The sequence below is a fragment of the Bos javanicus genome, chromosome 10 (assembly GCF_032452875.1).
Source record: "Bos javanicus breed banteng chromosome 10, ARS-OSU_banteng_1.0, whole genome shotgun sequence".
Lineage (NCBI taxonomy): Eukaryota > Metazoa > Chordata > Mammalia > Artiodactyla > Bovidae > Bos > Bos javanicus.
In genome coordinates this window covers 80,140,744-80,161,178 of record NC_083877.1, presented here as the reverse complement: position 1 = coordinate 80,161,178, position 20,435 = coordinate 80,140,744, and the positions used below count along the sequence as shown (strand labels likewise).

Below are 20,435 nucleotides of genomic sequence, written 5' to 3'. Positions count from 1 at the left end.
TTTTTTTCCTCCTCTTCCTCATTTAAATAAGTTTAAAGCTCCTCCTCCTCCCCCTCCGGCCCACCAAATCTGAAACTTATATAAATTGGGCTTCGCGCGCCGCAGCCCGGGAGAGTCAGAAAGGCGAGGGGCGCCGGGAGCAGGCGTGTGGGACTCCTGACCGGAGAGCCGGAGGCTGCGCCTTCCCCGCACCGGGACCTTCGCGACACACCAGACCCCCGTCCCTGCCCCGCGCGAGCGCCCAAGATGACCACCACCCTCGTGTCTGCCACCATCTTCGACTTGAGCGAAGTTTTATGCAAGGTAAAGTGGGGCGCAGCGCTTGCTTTTCAAAGTCTTTTTTCTTTTATCCTCAAAAAGAATCTCCAAAAGTTTAGGTCTGGACAGGCAGGGGTGGGGGAGAGAAAGAGAGGCGAGACGGTTGTTTTTTCCGCCTCATTTTTCTCCCCAGTTTGAAGGAATTTGGTTTTCTCCTCCCCACCCTTTGCGTTTCAACTGTTCCTGGCGGGCATTACCTGGGAATCCAGAGACCAGAGTTTTAGGGTGCGCAGTGTGCGTAGGGGCTGCCCTGGGCAATGTTTGGGATTGGGGCAATTTTTCGGTGATTCTTTTCGTCCGTGACGTGCCGCTCTTGAGCCCGGCTTCGCTAGTCCGTTCCGTTTCGGGTGTCGCCGCTCCTAGGAGGGAGTTCGAGTCTCTCCAGCTACTTTGCCGGACTGCAGGTCGGGAGGTGCAGGTCTCTCGGGAAGGAGAATCTCGGGATGACGTTTTGCTGAGTGATTTCCCCCTCTGTTCTGGAGAGGCTGGGGATCTGCGAGAAAAAGGCCAAGAGTTGTGATTCAAAGGATGTTGTCAAACGAGTTTGCACTGGGACTTCAGTTCGCCCCAGCTCGACAGGCTTCCTCTTGTGATAGCCGATCGTGCTGCAAACTTTGGGGGTAAAAGTGGCACTCGGGTTCACCCGCTTTCCTCCTTTCCTAGAGAATGAGACTCGTGGATATGGACGGAATGAAGGGAGGGGGGGCGGTGGGGGAGATACAACGATAAAATACCCGTCTGAGCTCTAGGGTCTTGGCGAGGAAGGATTTAATGAGGGCCTCCTTAAGTTGTGTAGCTTGCCAGCCGGTGTGGAAAAAGGCGAGTTTTAAATCAGAAATATTTATTCCAGGAGTGCAGCTTAAGGGTATATACCAGAAGCCCATGGATGTTAAATTTTTTTTCGCCCCCTCTCCCCAGTTTGAAAGAGAAAAAGCTGCTTGGCTACTTTTAATTGCTAAAGTGTTTTGCCTTCTTTTAAACACGTCGAGTCATGTTGCTGTCTTTTCCTAGCTTGCTTCTCCAGTCGGTGCAGCTGCCAGGGCCCCAGGGCTGCAGGGTTGGGGTGCAGGGACACCCTGGAGCTGAAGAGCAACATCAAAAAGTTTGAATTTCAGTTTCCTTCCCTCCCTGTGCTTTTCCAAACTTCAGTTGCCCTGGCGGCTGCCTGAGCTAGCCGGCACTTCTTCCTTCTTTTCGCGGCTCTCCGGCTCTTTGATCTATTTCTCTTTCTCTTGCTCCCTCCCCCCTCAGGACTTTTTAAATGAACCTCATTGTTGGGAACTGGCTCTCCACTCGGTTCCTGTAATCCGCTCCAGGGGGTGGTTGCTGTTAGAGATTCCCGATCCCCCGCAGCTGATCCTAAGGGGCCACCTTTAGAATTTGCACAATGACACCCACATGGGCCGGGAAGCCAACTCCCAGGTCCCCTGCTCACACCCTTTCCAAATCTTGGGTACAGGTTGGGCAGGTGAATTGAGTCCCATTGGAACAGAGACCTGCCTGTGGTGCCTCTGCGGCCCCCCCCCCCCCGCCCCCCACGTCCATTATTGACTGGGATGAGGCTGGGGGGATTTGGTGCTTTACTTTTCCTTCCCACCTGCAGCTTTGCGTTAAAGATTAAACACTGGCGCTCTTATCCAAGCCTGCTCTTGCAGCCAGGAGACTTAACTGCAAAGGCATCCTCTCAGCGGAGGGGGTGGGGTGCGCAGTGAATGGTGGGAGAGATCATTGTAGAAGGCTCCCCTTCTGGGACCATGGGAGTTTTGTATTCAGGGATCACATCCCTCTCCCCGTAGCCCCCCACCCCCATTAGGGATTTCTCCTCTAGCCCCTCCCTCTCCCCTCTCAGCAGCTAGGTAAAGTGAAGGCAGTCTGGAAACCTGTCGCCAAAGCAATAGATCGCTTCTGAAGGAGGAAGTTGAGAGTCCGGCCAGGCTGTGTGTTTGTGTGTATGTGTGTGTTTGGGGCGGGGATAGTCAGTTAAGCAGGGACTGATTGAAAGGAGGCCTAGCCCATAGTCTCCTGCGGTTTACCTTTTTTTGTTAGGAGGGTGGGAAATGAGAGTTTGTGTGTTGTGTGTGAGATTTTGAACTGAGGAAGGTGAAGTTGGATTTTCTGGATGAAAGTGGTAGCTTTAGGGACAGGATATGACAGTGCATTCCAGGGATCCAGGGATCGGCATGGAGTAGGTGCGTGTGTAAAACAATTCTCACACAGGCCAGGATTTTTGTGGTTTCTTCTGCCTGGGACCAAAGTAAACCCTCTTGGCTGGTGGAATGGGAGAAAGAGGAGGAGGGGGCTTGCCAGGGCAGAGGTGGGGATGATGAGTTCCTTTGAGAGAGAGGGAGCATTTCTGATTGTGGAGGGGGCTGCCGGTAGAGGGTACCCTTCTTGGGCCTGGTGGATGGCCTTTGCTGCTAACCACAGTCTCCTCTCTTTCCCCTCCAGGGTAACAAGATGCTCAACTACAGTACTCCCAGTGCCGGGGGTTGCCTGCTGGACAGGAAGGCAGTGGGCACCCCTGCCGGTGGGGGCTTCCCCCGGAGGCACTCGGTCACTCTGCCCAGCTCCAAATTCCACCAGAACCAGCTCCTCAGTAGCCTCAAGGGTGAGCCAGCCCCAGCTCTGAGCTCTCGGGACAGCCGCTTCCGAGACCGCTCTTTCTCAGAAGGGGGCGAGCGGCTGCTGCCCCCCCAGAAGCAGCCGGGAAGCGGCCAGGTCAACTCCAGCCGCTACAAGACGGAGCTGTGCCGCCCCTTCGAGGAGAACGGAGCCTGTAAGTACGGCGACAAGTGCCAGTTCGCCCACGGCATCCACGAGCTCCGAAGCCTGACCCGCCACCCCAAGTACAAGACGGAGCTGTGCCGCACCTTCCACACCATCGGCTTCTGCCCCTACGGGCCCCGCTGCCACTTCATCCACAACGCCGAGGAGCGCCGTGCCCTGGCCGGGGCCCGGGACCTCTCTGCTGACCGTCCCCGCCTCCAGCATAGCTTTAGCTTTGCTGGGTTTCCCAGTGCCGCCGCCACCGCCGCTGCCACGGGGCTGCTGGACAGCCCCACATCCATCACCCCACCCCCCATCCTGAGCGCCGATGACCTCCTGGGCTCACCCACCCTCCCCGATGGCACCAATAACCCCTTCGCCTTCTCCAGCCAGGAGCTGGCGAGCCTCTTTGCCCCTAGCATGGGGCTGCCCGGGGGTGGCTCCCCGACCACCTTCCTCTTCCGGCCCATGTCTGAGTCCCCTCACATGTTTGACTCTCCCCCCAGCCCTCAGGATTCTCTCTCGGACCAGGAGGGCTACCTGAGCAGCTCCAGCAGCAGCCACAGTGGCTCAGACTCCCCTACTTTGGACAACTCAAGACGCCTGCCCATTTTCAGCAGACTTTCCATCTCAGATGACTAAACCAGGGTAGGGAGGGACCCCCCTGCCTACTCCCCTCCCCCACCCCCTCATCCCCTCCCCACATCCCCTACCCTTACCTCCCTCCCCATCTGATTCCTGACAAACCCCTACATTAACAAGGTTAAGCTCAACCCCTTTCCCCCAGAACCTTGGAACGCCCCCTCCCTCTCCCCTCTTTACACCCCACCCCCCAACATAAGGACAAGTCAGTTTGTCAGTAGCTTCCTCTGGCTTGAACCCCCTCGATTTTTATAGCCCACTTAACCATGCATAACAGACAAGTCCCATATTTGTCAGTAGATGCCTTTTTTTTTTTTTTTTACCCCCCCTGGCTTAAGCCTTAAGTGCCAAATCACAAAAGAAAAAGCAGTAACAGTTTACAGAAGCAACTTAGTGCCTTGTAATCTAACTTTGTCACTGTGACTACATTACCTCTTCAGCGCCAGAGGGCACCCGTGAGCCTCCCCAGAGCCTCTGCCCCGGGGAGGGGGAGGTGGGGGGGGCATGTAGAAACAGCAGCTCCCTCCACTGGCAACACAATTGCACCTTTCCTTAATTTCAATCTCCCACACACTTCCTCTCTCCCTCTCCCTGGTAGCCCCCACACCCCCCTTGGGAGAGTTGTTGCCAGACTTGGGTTTTTGGGGAAACCTGTCTTGACATTCAAAACCTTTTTTCTTCCCGACCTGAACCTCTGTTGACTAATCTTGCCTGGGTTCGTGTAGGTCTGCAGGAAGGAAGACTGCAAAAGCGGATGAAGATTGTGACATAAGTGGGACTTTGTGATTTAATTTTTTTCTTTTTTAAGTGGGGAGGAAGGGGAAGCTAGATGGACTATGAGAGACTTGATTTTGGTGCTAAAGTTCCCCAGTTCATATGTGACATCTTAAAAAATAACAACAAAAAGAGAGAAAAGCTTAAAAAAAAAAAACATGTAAGGGGTGAGCAGTTAATGGTATTCATTCCACATACAATATCTGTGTAAAACGATTTCCTGTAGAAGTAGCTTTAATGGTTTTTGCTCTAGAATACCGTAGGTCTATCCTTAGAGCACTCACGCCATGCTTTTTTCCCTGGGTTTTAAACTTCATATAACTTTCAGAAATTGGAGAGCAAAAATTTTGCTTGTCACTGCACATCAATATAAAAAAGCTTATTTAACTTATCAAAACGTATTTATTGCCAAACTATGCTTTTTTTTTTGTTAATTTTGTTCATATTTATCGGGATGACAAATCCATAGAATATATTCTTTTATGTTAAATTATGATCTTCATATTAATCTTAAAATTTTGTGACGTGTCTTTTTCCTTTTTTTCCACAGTTTTAATATATTATTCTTCAACGACATTTTTTGTAACTTTACACTTTTTTTGGTTATTTTATTTTAAAAAAATGAAAAATTAATTTAAAAAAATGCAAAAAACTGTTGGATTATTTATTTTAGAAATTTCCCCCCTTTGTGTTGGACTGCAAATTGAGTTTCTTTCTCTTTTGGCCTTTCACAACTAGGACTGAGAATGTATGTAAAAGTTCTGTGACAGTACAGAAGGAAAACAACTTCTTATGTATAGCTTCTAAAAGGGAAAAAAAAAAAAAGAAACCCTTTGACTTCCACGTGCCCATCTCAAGACATTCCGATTGCAGATTTGAGGTTCTGGATTCCAGGTTTTGGAGTTTTCCAATGTTAATACAAACAGAACTGGCACACCACACATTAAGATGAATGTAATTATTATTCCTCTTGCTGGTCACTACCGTCGCTTTCTATTTCTCTTTCTTTGTGTGAATTTATTTAAAAAAAAAACTTTTTGTAACGACTATTTGCAGTTTAAAAATCAATAAACCCATTTTTTTTCAAGAAACATTGATGGTGAAGCTGGTTTTGCTTGCTTTGGTTTTACTGTGCCTTGTAGGCTTGTCCTTTATAGATGAGGTAGGTGCTAGGAAGGGGAGGAGGGGGGAAGGGCACTGGTTGATTTCTTCTAGTCTTTAACAGCTAAACCAGTGGCTGGTTCCTTTTGTTGAGGTTGGAAAGTCTGCTGAGCTTAGAGGGGATGGTGTGGGGGTTGATTGCAAAGCAGCCTGTATTTGTATTAACCTGCCCAGTTGTTGGTTGTTGACAAGGGGCCAGCCTTATCCACCCTGTAGCCTCGAAGATTCTTTGGAGACCTGAGGCATGGGGCCTTCCAGTCTTCCCTGCTTAGTCTGTGGTCCTAATGTTTGGGGTGCTGAAATGGTAAGAGGGGGATGCAGCACATGGCACTCCAGCAAACCTGGATTTGTTCTTTTATTTGGGCGCTTCCAGCCTTTGTTTTGTTTTTGGCTGTGCCACCTGGCACATGCAATCTTAGTTCCTAGACTAGGGGTCAAACCCACACCCATGCATTGGGAATGTGGAGTCCTAATCACTGGACAGCCAGGAATTCCCTCTAGGCTTGTTTTTCCCTGCAGGAGATGGACCTGAAGCCCTAGCCTCTTAACACCTGTCTGAGGTGGGTATGATTAACTACTGTAGACTCATGGGTTTTCAGGGTGGCGAGGGGCTGTCACAGGGCACTAGGGGCAAAGGTAGTTTCGTTTGGACTTAACATGTGCTGCTATATCCGGAACGCTGTTAAAGGGAAGAGGCATGAAAATGGCCCGTGTAACGGGAAATCATCATTCCCACCACCTTAGTCTTTGTTGCATCCCTGATGCCACACAGGATAGGCAGGTGGTCATCTTGGGAAGGATGAGGTCTCCTTGGCTAGAGGAACCTCAGCCAGTGTCAGATGGCCACTTAGAGGGGATGTTTTGCCTGCCAGAGAGAGGCTGCATCCTTCTGAAATCTCTTTCTGGTTCTTGGGAGGATTTCTTTCTGAGGAGGCAAGGATATCTGAGGCTTAGCTGCCTTCAGTTCCTTGCACTCAGTAAGTTTTAGGGTTGCTGTTGTGATTGCCCATTCACTTAGTCATGTCTGACTCTGCCACCCCATGGACTGCAGCATGCTGGGCTTCCCTGTCCTTCACCATCTTCTGGAGCTTGCTCAAATTCATGTCTGTTGAGTCAATGATGCCATCCTATCATCTTAACCTCTGTTGCCCCCTTCTCCTGCCCTCAATCTTTCCTAGCATTCAGTTTTAGGGAGTAAGCTGAATTTCCACTGGGACTCCACTGGGCCTCTCCCAAGGCAGACAGGTCTGCAGCACACATCAGCTGGCCCAGAGCTGTCCTTGAGGTGGGGCAGACCTACCTTAGGCATCCTGTGATTTTGTTCCCTGGCCGGTAGGTGCTTGCTGGGGAACAGGGCCAGGATGTAGAAAAATGGGACTATTACCTCTTCAAGGGCAAGGGCTGCTGGTGGAAGGAGGAAAATCAGCCCTCCCGGGGTCTGGAGTAAACCTAGGCCTCCTGTCCCTTGCAGAGGGAATGAATACATGTATGTGTGTGTGGTGGATGGTGATCGTGGTGTGGGAGCATATGTTTCCTCTCTGACTAAAAGCAAAAACATATATAATTGTGCACCTTGAGCCGGTTTACTGTAGGCATAGTTGAGCATATGGCAGATATCTTTGTAATTCCCCAGTTCATGGAGCACTGGTTGGGGGCTGAGCACACCCATTGGCCAGCCCAGAATTTCCTCCACCGGAGTCAGTCCCTGGGTGATACCAAAGATGGAAGCATTGATTCCCAGAGATCCTGGAGTGTAGGCTCTGGCTGTAAAGGGGAGGGGAGGTTCCCTATGGCCTGGGGAAGCTTCCTGTCCCCAAGACTTGACCCTTTACTTCAGTGTCTCCATGGAAAACTCACACAGGCTGGACTTAGGCCCACTCAGGCCCAAGCATAATCACCACAAGAACCTGATTTTCTACCATATAGACTTAAAGGTAGACGAGATCCCCAAGTCCAAAGCTACTTGGGAAATGAAATTGCAGAATCTTTTCAGGCCTATTCTTTTTCCCGGATATTAGGTGATGAAAGGCCTTGAAAGCAGCCCTAGTCCTGTGCTCTGGGCTGGCAGGGAGTCCAAGGAGGTGTGAGCCCAGAGCTGGCAGGGAACCTCCCTGAGCCCCTCTGTGGCCAGAGAAGATAAGAGCTATGCAGAGAGAGCGGGAAGTAAGGCCTCCAGAGAGGAAGGTGGGGCAGGAAAGGCCAGGCCTGCCTTTGTCAGCCAGCTTCCTGGGGCAAGAGGCCTACGTCCTCACCTCCTTCCCTGAAACTTGGGGCATCTCTGTTTTGGGGGTCTTTGCAAGGTCTGTCCTGGCTGGGCAGGGCCTCCATGGCTGTTGGCCCTGCAAATCATTTTGTTGTTGTTTAGTCGCTCAGTTGTGTCCAGCTCTTTGCAACCCATGAAATGCAGCACTCCAGGCTTCCCTGTCCTTCACTATCTCCTGAAGCTTGCTCAAACTCATGTCCATCGAGTCAGTGATGCCATCCAACCATCGCATTCTTTGTTTCCCCCTTTTCCTCCTGCCCTCAATCTTTCCCAGCATCAGGTCTGCAACTTATGGTCTGGCTTTTGGTTAAACTTTTCCCCTTGCAGCAGCTCAAAGACATCAGCTCTTTTGGCCACTGAGCAATGATTCACCTTTTTGGGCCTTGAAGCCTCACTTTTGGGGAGGAGTTTGGGAGCCTGCTCTACCTCAGTGTTACCCTGGTGAAAGTGGGGGGACCTTTGGGAGGAATGGGGAGGCAAATGTGAGACAGGTTTTGCATTCAAGTGGATCATAAAAAAGCACTGGTTATGGGCAGACATGGTCAAAGCAGGAAGATGTTTTTATGGCATGGAGGTTGGAGCCCTTCAACTTGGGTTCAAATCCCAGCTCTACTTATGCCAGCTTGTTCCTTGGGTGAGTGACTCAACCTTGAATTTTCCATCTGTATCTTAAGGGGTGACTGTGAGGATTAAGCGAACCATACCAATGATCGCTCTCCATCAGTGCCAGGTAGTCTGAGAACTTTGTGTGTGTTAACTCGTTAAATGCTCATAGTGAACACTCAGAGGAAGTTCAATACTACCACGATTTTACAGATGGAGAATTTGGGGTGCAGAGAAGTTCCCTCATTTGTCACATGGTTAGAAGTGTCAGGATTTGAACACAAGTAGGCCAGCTCCATGCCTGCCTTTCACTATTATGTCTCAGACACCAAATGCTTTTGGCATAGTCCCCCATAGTAACTGCAGATTGACAGTGTTAGTTCCTATCTCCCTTGGCTTTTGTGGAGATTTTGCAGGGACGTGAGAGGCGACCAGTTGGATTAGATGACTCTGCACGCACCCCCTCCACTGGGTGTCATGATCTCATGTCCCACGGGGCCCTGGATTGGAGTGTTTGGAGGACGGTGCCCAGGAGGAGGGGCAGGCCACCGCCTTGGACTTTCCCCTTCTTTGCCTGTCATGGGGTGGCTTCTGTTAATGACTGACAGGGCAAAGGGTGCCTGGGGCTGCCTCGAGAGTTGGCCTTGTGCCCTTCTTCCCCCAGGGTCTCCCTCCCTGCATGTAACCAATCATTTAATCACATCTGGCTGGATGGACCTGAATGCTACCTGAGTTCAGGGGGCGGGGACAGTGGTGACCAGCCACGGTCCTCCCCTCTCCTTGCAGGTGGCCCCCTCAGGCCGGCCTCTGCCAGCAAACGAGGATTCAGAGAGGTGGGAAGCAAGGTGGAATCTTGGCCTTTTCTTGAGGTCAGATCAGCACTGGAGGGCCCTAGGATGACCCACCTCTCGGTGGGTAAAGCTTGGCCTACAGAGAAACCTCCAAGGACTTATGATACTTCTCCAGGAGCCTTGAAGGGTTACATCTGAGTTACCACTGTGGGAACTTAGTCTCTGAGGGAATAGGGCAGGGGCTACTCGCATGCCAGGTTGGGATCGCTCCACTTGCCCACAAGAGCTAGTTGCTGATCGGGGGCCAAGGCTGCCTCCACCACACGTAGGCTGTTTGCAGTTCTTTCGACATATCGGCAGAGGCTGGGTCTCAAGGTACAGGGCTGGGAGTGACGACTGTGCCTGTGCTATCAGGGGGATAGTGAAAAATAAATATTGGCAATGGCCAAAGCAGAGGCAATTTTCTTACCACCGGAAGCCAGTCAGGTAGCTGCTCCTGACTCCCAGTAGTATTTCGGGGAGAAGGAGCTCATGACCATGTGGGACAGAGTTCATTTCTGCCCACCCCAGCACTGCAGGAGGGAGGGAGGCTCTGTTGCCCAGGTAACGAGTTAGTTTTAGAGTTAGGAGTCTGGATTCAAGTTCCTGCTTGGAGTCAACTGCACTCTGAGACTTCAGGCTAAAAACTTAGTTAAGCAGCTCAAGGGCCCCTCTTTCCTCAATTGCAAAATGGGATTATGATGATAATGATGAGGACAAACACCTAATTCAATGGATAAACTCTGGCAGAGGCACACAATAGAATACTATACAGTGATATAAAAGGATAAATGACATGTATATACACAATACCTTGGCTGAACTGCAAAAACAGAAAGCTGAATGAAAGAAGCCTGTCACAAAAGAGCACATTTTATCTGAGTTCATGTGTAAGAGGTTCATACGCAGGCAAAACTGCTGTACACCAAGACAGACTTGATTAAAAGAACACAGGAAAGTTCAGTGAACTGCATACTGAAGACTTATGCACTTTACTGCATGCAAGCTACACCTCAAGAAGAGAAACAGAGCTATGGTGAATATTAAAAAATACATATAAGAAAGAGAAAAAAAGAAATTCAGTACCTGGCCCATTATAGGCATTTAATACATTGTGGCTTTTTTTTTTTTTTTAAATAGCAACAACCTGAAATCTTCAGGTGCTGTTCTCATCCTCTTTTTATAGGAGGTAATGGGCCCAGAACAGGTGAGTAACCTGCCCGGGTGAAGTGGGCCTTGAATCTGGCAGATCAGGTCTCAAGCCTACACAGTGCCAATGACTCAATGCGGCCCTGGATACACAGGTGAGGCTTCTTCAGAAAAACTATACGGTAATCCAGACTTGGGCAGGTGGGCTAATACCTAAAGGTGATCATCTGTGTTAGAAAAGTTGCTCTTTGCAGACTCTAAAGAAATCTCTGTCAGCTGGCTGATGCTTTCCAGGTTTTGTGTGAGGTTGAAAGAGGCCTAGCTGGGGCCTGGCTGGGCTCTGAAGGGCTGGAGAGAGGAGAGCTTGGCTGGGTAGACCAGCATCCAGGGGCCACGGTCCAGGGACTCTCCAGCGTGGCCTGATTGTTTCCGCTCTTCTCTTCCTAAGGCTGGCGGGGGTTTTGAGGCCTCCGTGGGCCAGGCCCAGCCTGTCTTCCCAGGTCCTCAGGCTCAAGAGGGCACAGAAGCCTCATGTAGCCGTTATGGTACCACCTCTGCAATCTGCTCCATTTCACTCTTTTGGGAAGTGGTTCCAGTAGCCAGTCTCTGGGAAGATGTTCTTGAATCTTGACAGAGGAAGACACCCAGCACAGCCAGTAGATGTGGCTACCCCAAGGCTCTGGGGGTGGGTTCTTACAGGGCTGACCTTCAAAGGCAGTGTGTGCGGACAGCAGCCTCGTGCTCCAAGAAGGGCTCATGGGCTTGGGCTCAGACATGAGCAGGGCTGAGCTAAAGGAGATGCTCCTTCCTGTGTGCCAGCTAGTGCCTCGATACACTTTACACACCAGGCATCTTACTTACTCGCTTTCCTCTCATTCCAGTCCCGTCAGCCAGTCACTAATGTGACTCTGCTCAGTCGCATTCCAGCTGTGTGACCTGAGGCTAGTCACTTAACCACTCTGAGACTCATTTTCCTCCTGTAAACAGGGACACCCTGGCCACCTTCTAGGGCTGTGGTGAGGATCAGATGAGATGGAGGGAAAGGAGCTTCAGGAATGAAAAGACCCTGGACATAGGTGTTTCTAAGAGTGTAGGGATAGTGTGTAGCCCTTGGGTGAAAAAGCCCTTCTCCAGAGATGTTTTAGTGTCATCACCTGGCGTGCCTTGCTGCCTTGGCCCACCCTCTAGAGTTCCTATCTCACACTCACATGTGGTGTGTATGTTGTAGGTGATTCATTAAAATGTACATGAAAAAACACACGATTCAGGTTACACACAGCTCAGACTTAGCAGCATGCTCCGGGCCCAGCTTTTGTCCTGTGGTCCCAGCTGACGGTACCTATGAATAGGTACTATCATTAGACCCATTTTACAAACGGAGAAAGGCTCAGGGAGAAGTCTCCATTCACAACCACCTAGCCATACATAATCAAGCTGGGACCCAGGCCTGTGTGACCCCAACACCCAAGCTCTCAGCCCCCGTACTTGACTTGGGAGGCAGATGTCAGACGGCACTGGGGTCACTCAGCGGGTCTGGATTCTGATATTTGTTCTCCCTGGAGACCCATGGTCACGGAGGAGAATTGGTCTCCTCCCAGCCCATCCCTTGTTGGGATATTTCTATCCCATCTGGTTACCCTCTCTGCAGCCCATGGGATTGGAGTTGTGAGCAAGAGTAGGCTTGTTTTTTGCCTCTTGCGTGCATGCTATGCTAAACTACCTCAGTTGTGTCTGACTCTTTGCAACCCCTTGGACTGTAGCCCACCAGGCTCCTCTGTCCAGGGGATTCTCCAGGCAAGAGTACTGGCGTGCCCTCCTCCAGGGGATCTTCCCAATCTAGGGATCAAACCCGCATCTCTTACGTGTCCTACATCGGCAGGCAAGTTCTTTACCACTGAATCACTGGGAAGCCCTCTGCTTCTCTTATTGAGGGGCAGTCTGAGGTCTGATCTGTTGATGGCAATGGAGCTGGGCTCACCCTCAGGTGCAGCAGCTGATTGAAAACCAGATTCTTATCTCGGCTGTGTCGCTGCACGGCTGGAAGTGGAGGGTATATTGACCACTCAGAGGGCTGCTGTCGTCCAGCCTGATGAGGAATGGAGAAACCCCAGGGAATGTGGGAGCCTCCTCAGGACTAACAGTAGTCCTCCCCAGGACTACTGTCTAATCAGCTGCCAGCCTTACGGTCTACCTGAAACTGGGGACCTTGGGGGCCCACGCTGGAAGGCACTGGCTGGCTGCTGGAGTTGGTACTTCTTTTTTAGATGCTTTATTTTCTGAGAGATGCTGCCCATATTATTGAATTGCATTCCAGGGTTCCCCTTCCACCCAAGGAAGTCGTTTATTCCTGCCAATGTGGGGGTCCAAGGGGCAAAAATGCTACATTCTCAGAGCTCCAGCCAGCAGCAGAAGCCAGCAAGGGCAGAGGAAGGAGGTCCTGCCTGTCAGCTGCTCAAACGCTCCCTTGCTTGCCTCAAGCTGGGGGAAGGAGGGCAGGACCTGGTCCTTCATTGACTGGCTCAAGGAGGCCCGTATCCCGGGCCTCTTCCTTCTCATGTGACTCCCATTTCACTGCTCAGCTTATAGCCCTTCCTGAGGGCATTGCGGGCAGTCAGACAATTGGTTCAGTCAGCTTTTTGGACTCAGATAGAAGCTAGAATATTTTTAGCTTCAGTGTTGACCCTGACCTTGGCTTCTCTTCCAGCATCCTGCGTCTTTTGGTTTAGTTTGGAGCAGGAAGCTAGTTTTCCCGCACAGTGGAGGACCCCCTCCCCCTAAGCTGAGCAGCGCTTGCCCCTGACCCCTTCAGTGTGCAGCCAGATGTTCGGAAGATCTCTGGGCTGTGTTGTTGTTGTTCAGTCGTTCAGTTGTGTCCGACTCTTTGCCACCCCATGGACTGCAGCATGGCAGACTTCCCTGTCCTTCACTATCTCCCAGAATTTGCTGAAACTCATATCCATTGAATCAGTGATGCTATCCAGGCATTTCATCTTCTGCCACCCCCTCCTCCTTCTGCCTTCAATCTTTCCTAGCATCAGGGTCTTTTCCAACGAGTTGACTCTTGGTATCAGTGGCCAAAGTATTGGAGCTTCAGCTTCAGCACCTGTCCTTCCAATGAATAGTCAGGGTTGATTTTCTCTAGGATTGAGTGGTCTGAACTTGCTGTCCAAGGGACTCTCCAGAGTCTTCTCCAGCACCGCAGTTAGAAAGCATCAATTCTTCTGTGCTCAACCTTCTTTATGGTCCAACTCTCACATCCATACATGACTACTGGAAAAATCGTAGCTTTGACTGTATGGACCTTTGTCGGCAAAGTGATGTCTCTGCTTTTTAATACACTGTCTAGGCTTCTCATAGCTTTTCTACCACGGAGCAAGCGTCTTTTAATTTCATGGCTGCAGTCGCTGTCCACAGTGATTTTGGAGGCTGGTGGTGAGACAGCTGCCTTGGCATGGTGGGGTTTACTTGAGGCTGTGGGAACATGGGGCAAAGTGTCCCTGTCACAGCGCTGAAGCCACCTCCAGGGGCAGGAGCTGAGCCCTGGCTATGGGTCCACATGAGAAGGGAGTTAGGGAGCTGGGCTTTCTCTTCTTAAACGTGCATTAGAAATCACTGGAGGATTGGAAGTCCCTCCCAACATTCAAGCAAAGTTGGGAGTTACATGTTTGTACAACTCCCCCATGATATCCAGCTTGGTTTGGGGGCTGGAGGGAACAAGTCCTGGCTACAACTTGCTGATAGATTGACCTGAATCATTACTTCTTATTTCCAGGCTTTATTTCCTTGTCTATGAAATAAAGGGGTTGGGCCAGATGAGTTCTTAGTTCTATGATTCCACGGATATCTTAGAAAGCAGAACACATGAAGCCACATGTCCTTTACCACGTTGAGTGATGGGGCAGTGGGGGCAGCAGTGTTGATGCTGTACAGCCCCAGCCGGAGTTCTAGATGGAAGGGAGTTGGTGTGAGTTGTTGATGATGTCAGGTGACTCACATGGACAGGTCCAAGACTCTAGAAGCTGGCTGTCTGAACCTCCTTTGAAGTGGTGGTTTGAAACCCTTTTATGAACTGGAGGTTGACCAAGACCATGTAAGTCATCTCGTTGGTATGTTGTATTTCCCCAAACATGCCATTTTAAATTAAAACATTGAAGCAACTGTCTTATTTGAGGATTGTGTTTAGCACCTGAACATGCTGTTTAACATCTCTTTAGCTGACTTGTTTTTGTGACACTCGTGAGAACGAGTTACTGATATCTGAAGTCCCAGGGAGGTAGATTTCAGCTCAGTCCAGGAAAGAACTTTTAACAAGTGGGGCTGGCTTTTAGAGATGCTGAACTTCCTGTTGCTGGTGATGTTCAAACCAAAGCCTGGAGCTTACCACCGACCCTCTGCTCACCTCTGTGTTCTCCTGCCCCCCACCCTCATCGGGGACATTGCAGAGGGATTCCCTGACACCCTGTCCGAAGCAGCACCCCCTTCCCTACTCTTTCATAGCATCCTGGTTGGATTTTTAAATACTTGACACTTTCTGTAAGTGTCACGTTCATGTATTCTTTTATTCATTGGCCATTGCCTTACTAAACTTGGAGGTAAAGCTGGCAAAGCAGGCCCCTGGACTCTTGTCCATCATTCTTCCTCCAGTGTTCCATCTCCTGGCACTTAGCAGTCACTCATCAAATACTGGGGCTTCCCCAGTGACTCAGTGGTAAAGAATCTGCTAGCAATGCAGGGGACGCAGGTTCGATCCCTGGGTCAGGAAGATCCCCTGGAGAAGGTCATGGGGACCCACTCCAGTGTTCTTGCCTGTAGAATCCCATGAACAGAGGAGCCTCATGGGATACAGTCCACAGGGTAGCAAAGAGTAGGACATGACCGAAGCAGCTGAACTGTACGCAGCCATACTGAACAGATAAAAGTTTACTATTGGTTTAGGTTTATCACTTCCAGGTCTACTAGCCCACTGGTCTATGGGATTAGGCTCCTCGAGAGCCTGGGTGGGGTGGTTTGAAGGGCCTTGGTGTCCTGGGTTAGTGAGCATGGAGTGAGCCCTGGGAATTGGATCTGTGTCGTCTCCCTTGCTGGCTGTGGGTCCCCTGGGTGAGTCATCCAACATTTCTGGGTCTGGTTGCTTCATCTATAGACGGAGAGGGTTGGATTCGGTTATCTTCAAGACTCTTTCCAGCTGGCCTACCTTGTGATTTCAAGTACTCTCTGTTTGCATTCACTCGTCTGTTCTCAGACTGTTTGTTCAACTTTCTTTTATTAGGGGTTCTAGGCATATTAAAACAGAAAAAAAAAATTAAGTAGCCTTGAGAAGGGAAGAGTAAATACAAGTGCAAATGGTTGTTTTATTCTGCCTAACAAATTACACGGACTATGGGGAGACCCCAAGGGAATGGACTGTTTAATTAAATAATTGCCAGGTTAAATACAGATAGTTCAACCCAGGCATAAATTAACAATTGAGATTCTTTTGCTGATATACTTTAGCCACTTAACTGTGCACTCAGCTGCAACATATCTAATGTTCTGATTTTAAAAATACTTTATAAGTGGAGATAGTGTACACATTCTTTATTCTCTCTGGCCTCTCTTGGAGATGGCTAGTAAGCCTGGATGACTCCATTTTACTGGTGAGAAAATTAAAAGTAAGCTACTCTTAAGGACAAAGTTAAAATGCCCCCTGCTGAAGGATTGTGCTCTGTGGCTGGCATGGGCTGACATGGAAGGTGGGCAGAAGGTGACAGTTTTTTCTTTTAGATAAATTTAGGGCTTTCCCCAACATATTCCTATTTCTTCCTGTACTTGGAAAAGATTTTTTCTACATCCTAAAGTATGATACGGAGAAGGCAATGGCACCCCACTCCAGTACTCTTGCCTGGAAAATCCCATGGATGGAGGAGCCTGGTAGGCTGCAGTCCATGGGGTCGAGAAGAGTCAGACACGACTGAGCGACTTCACTTTCACTTTTCACTTTCATGCATTGGAGAAGGAAATGGCAACCCACTCCAGTGTTCTTGTCACTGGAGAATCCCAGTGACGGGGAAGCCTAGTGGGCTGCCGTCTATGGGGTCGCACAGAGTCAGACATGACTGAAGCGACTTAGCAAAGTATGATAAATCACTGCTTCGTGATAAAGCAGTCAGTGTACAGGTAGGTGCATGTGTGCTGAGTCATGTCGGGTTCTTAGTGACTCTGTGGGCTGTAGCCCACCAGGCTCCTCTGTCCATGGGATTCTCCAGGCAAGAATACCAGAGTGGATTGCCATTTCCTTCTCCAGAGGATCTTCCCGACCCAGGGATTGAACCCGGGTCTCTTGCAGCTCCTGCGTTGCAGGCAGTTTGTTTACCACTGAGCCGCTGTAAGATCCGTATAGGTAGGCATTGGGTGCTAATATAGCATAAAGGTTGCTATATGGTTCAAAAAGCATAAAATGTGATGCTTATTTATAAAGTTTACATTTTAGTTGAGGAGACAAGGCATAATCTAATGAAACCACCAATTAAAAAGACTGGATTTTGTACTGTGATCGGAGAAGGCAATGGCAACCCACTCCAGTACTCTTGCCTGGAAAATCCCATGGACAGAGGAGCTTGGTAGGCTGCAGTCCATGGGGTCGCTAAGAGTTAGGCACGACTGAGAGACTTCACTTTCACTTTTCACTTTCATGCATTGGAGAAGGAAAGGGCAACCCACTCCAGTGTTCTTGCCTGGAGAATCCCAGGGACGGGGGAGCCTGGTGGGCTGCCGTCTATGGCGTCGCACAGAGTTGGACACGACTGAAGCGACTTAGCAGCAGCAGCAGCAGTATTGTGTACTGATACAATAACAGACAAGCTTGAGATAATTAGGGGACAGTAGCTGGTGAGACCCTGCTGATTGGGTGGAACACGTAGTGCCAATGAGTCAGAGGAGGGAGATTGGTGAGGGTCAGCATTTGTCTGGAGAAAGGCTTGCTTGCAGCTCTACACTGGCCTGGCCCTAGGGGCATAGCTGTGCCCTTGTTACTGCTCTGAGTCACAAGTCTCAGGGAATCAAATGTGCATGGTGCCCACTTGGGGCTGTGTAGGGTGGCAGCCCTGCACCACGAGGCTTAGATTGCAGAGACCTTGAGATGAGCAAAGGATGGAGAAGCCTCAAGGTCACCACCTCTGGGTCTTGGTCAGCCCATGGACCCATTAAATGTACTGCCCTTTACACAAATATTTCTAAATATTTGAGCCAACGCTTCAAAACCAAAAGATTTAACCAGCAATAATCCAGGACTTCCTTGGTGGTCCAGTGGTTAAGAATCCACCTGCCAATGCAGGGGACATGGGTTCAATCGCTGGTCCGGGAAGATCGCATGTGCCACAGGGTAACTGAGCCTGTGAGCTGCAACTACTGAACCCATGTGCATAGAGCCGTGCTCTGCGACAAGAGATCAGTGCCCACTTGCCGCAACTAGAGAAAGCCCACACGCAGCCACAAAGACCAGCACATCCAAAAATAAAAAATAAAATAAATAATAAAAAAACAGGCAATAATGTAAGCAGCAAATTCTTAAAAAAAAAAAAATCCAGTTGTCTGACATCTCTGGGAACCTTGGGAGATCTGGCCATGTAAAACTCAAATTCCTCTTTGACATCATTTGTGGCAACAGTCCTGCGGATCTAAGTAGCATTCATTTAAGTCAAAGCTCATACTCCTCAGCCTGTTCCAGTCCCTACCATTCCCTGTAAGTCCCCAATACTGCCTGAATCTTTTTCCCATAATGGTAGAGAAATATATCTTTGTACTCATATTTCTATCAAGAATAAGAAAAACAAAGGCCCAATAGAGCTGTGTGTTTTTTTTTTTTTTAAAAGATGATAAGAACAAGCCTGTTCTTCATAGAAATGAAGAATATGCAAACAAAGGGCATCTATGTTGAAGGAATTTAGCCCACCTGCCTCTCTCCTGTAGATTCCTGCTGGGCTCTGTGTCAGTGGAGTCTGCAGGAGCTTGTGGGAAACAGATAGGTTATATAACAGAGGCTCTGCCGCAAGAAAACTAGTCCTAATAGCTGAGATTTATTAGAGGTTTATATGTGCATCTACCTTCCCAACAACCCTGAGAGATAGGTACCGTTACTTATCTCTGCCTCACAGAGGAGGAAGCAGACATAAAGAGGTTAACCAACATGTCCAGGGTCACACAGCTCCTTGAGGGTGGAGACAGGATTTGAATATATAGGTGTGAGAGTTGGACCATAAAGAAGTCTGAGCACTGAAGAATTGATGTTTTCGAATTGTGGTGCTGGAGAAGACTCTTAGTCCCTTGAACTGCAAGGAGATCAAACCAGTCAATCGTAAAGGAAATCAACCCTCTATGTTCATGAGAAGGACTGATGCTGAAGCTCCAATACTTTGGCCACCTGATGCAAAGAGCCGACTCAGTGGAAAAGACCCCGATGCTGGAAAAGATTGAGGGCAAGAGAAGAGGGTAACAGAGGATGAGATGGTTGGATGGCATCACCGATTCAACGGACATAAGTTTGAGCAAAGTCTGGGAGATAGTGAAGGACAGGGAAGCCTGGTGTGCTGCAGTCCATGGGGTCGCAAAGAGTCAGACATGACTGAGCGACTGAACAATAACTGTCTGACTCCAGAATCCAGTTTCATGTTTGCTTCCTTTGTGCTGTGAGGCTTTAAGACAGATGCCCTTGGCCTGGGATGATGGGTGCATGGTGTGTGTGTGTGTGTGTGCGTGTGCGCATGCAAGTGTGTGAACTCTGTCCGAGCACCGAGAGCAGTACTCACTGCCTAACAGGCACCTGGTGAATATCTTTGAAGATATGTGCTGGCAGATGGCCCCTGAGCCCTGTGGTCTGGGGCTGTGTTTACTGAACTTGTTCCTCTGCGCACAGTGTCCTGCTGGGGGCTCAGGTCTGATCAGAGCGACAAGCAGGGACAGACCAACTTGCTCCACACCTTTTTGTTCCAAGTCTAGATCTCCTATAAGTATTTCTTTCTCCACCACCTTCACCCTCCAGACTATGAGATGCGACAGCAGGCATCTTCACTGGAGAGTAAAGGAAAAAGCATAATTGTTGATGAAGCCGGATGGAATAGGAAGTGGTCCTTTAGGCCACTGAAGCCTTGAGAGGGGCTGTCCTGTGGTGAGATTGTGGGCAGTGTTTGTGTAGCTGGCTCCAGGACCGGAGTGGGGGATTGCTGTGGGACACAGAGGGGCTGATGGCAGTAGCGGTCCCGTGTGGACGCCCCGTCTCAGTGCCAGCCGTTAGTTGCTCAGAAGCAAACCCTGAGATAAGGATGTGAATGTAAGTAGTTTATTTGAGAGGCAATCCCAGGAAGCACCAATGGGAGTGGGGGAGAAGTGAGTCAGAGGACGGTAGGCAGCTGATAAAGTGTTTGCAGTCAAGCTTGTTCTCCCCGGGGATAGCTGGACCTTGATCCTCCTGGATGGTCTGGGAGTCAGTGAAGGACACATGCCTCAGACACAGCATAGCCAAGGGGCAAGGGAACTGGGGTGTTCAAATGCCAACCCCTCAGTGATGGGTTGGGGCCACTTGGCCCTGATGTGAGGGTGGGTGGGGGTGGGGCTCTGGTTAGCAGAGATACAGTGTTGGCATCTGGCATCTGGACAGGCATGCACTGAAATGGTGAGGGCGAGGGGATGTGTAGGAGGGTACCTGCTGCACCCGCAGCCTCCCTTCTATCCACACAGGCTGAATGTCCTGTCTGGACCCCAGGGTGCTTTGCAGAGGTGCTATGCCCATCCTATACCATAGCTTTTGCTACATAACAGATCTCTCCAAATTTTCTGGCTTAAAATAACAAGTTTACTTAGCTCTCATCTCAGTGGATGGGCGACTTGGGTTGGGCTCAGTTGGGCAGTTCTGGACTCAGCAGGGCTCACTCATGCATCTGCGACCAACTGGCTGG

General features: G+C 49.8%; 1 protein-coding gene across 1 annotated transcript; it reads left to right on the top strand.

The window, feature by feature from the left end:
- The first annotated feature begins 70 nt into the window (after positions 1-70).
- ZFP36L1 (ZFP36 ring finger protein like 1) lies at positions 71-5,591 on the top strand. The gene is made up of 2 exons (XM_061429224.1): positions 71-303; positions 2,767-5,591. Exons 1-2 carry the CDS (start codon positions 247-249, stop codon positions 3,724-3,726), a joined length of 1,017 nt encoding a protein of 338 aa, XP_061285208.1. The 5' UTR covers positions 71-246; the 3' UTR covers positions 3,727-5,591.
- The last annotated feature ends 14,844 nt before the right edge of the window (positions 5,592-20,435 follow it).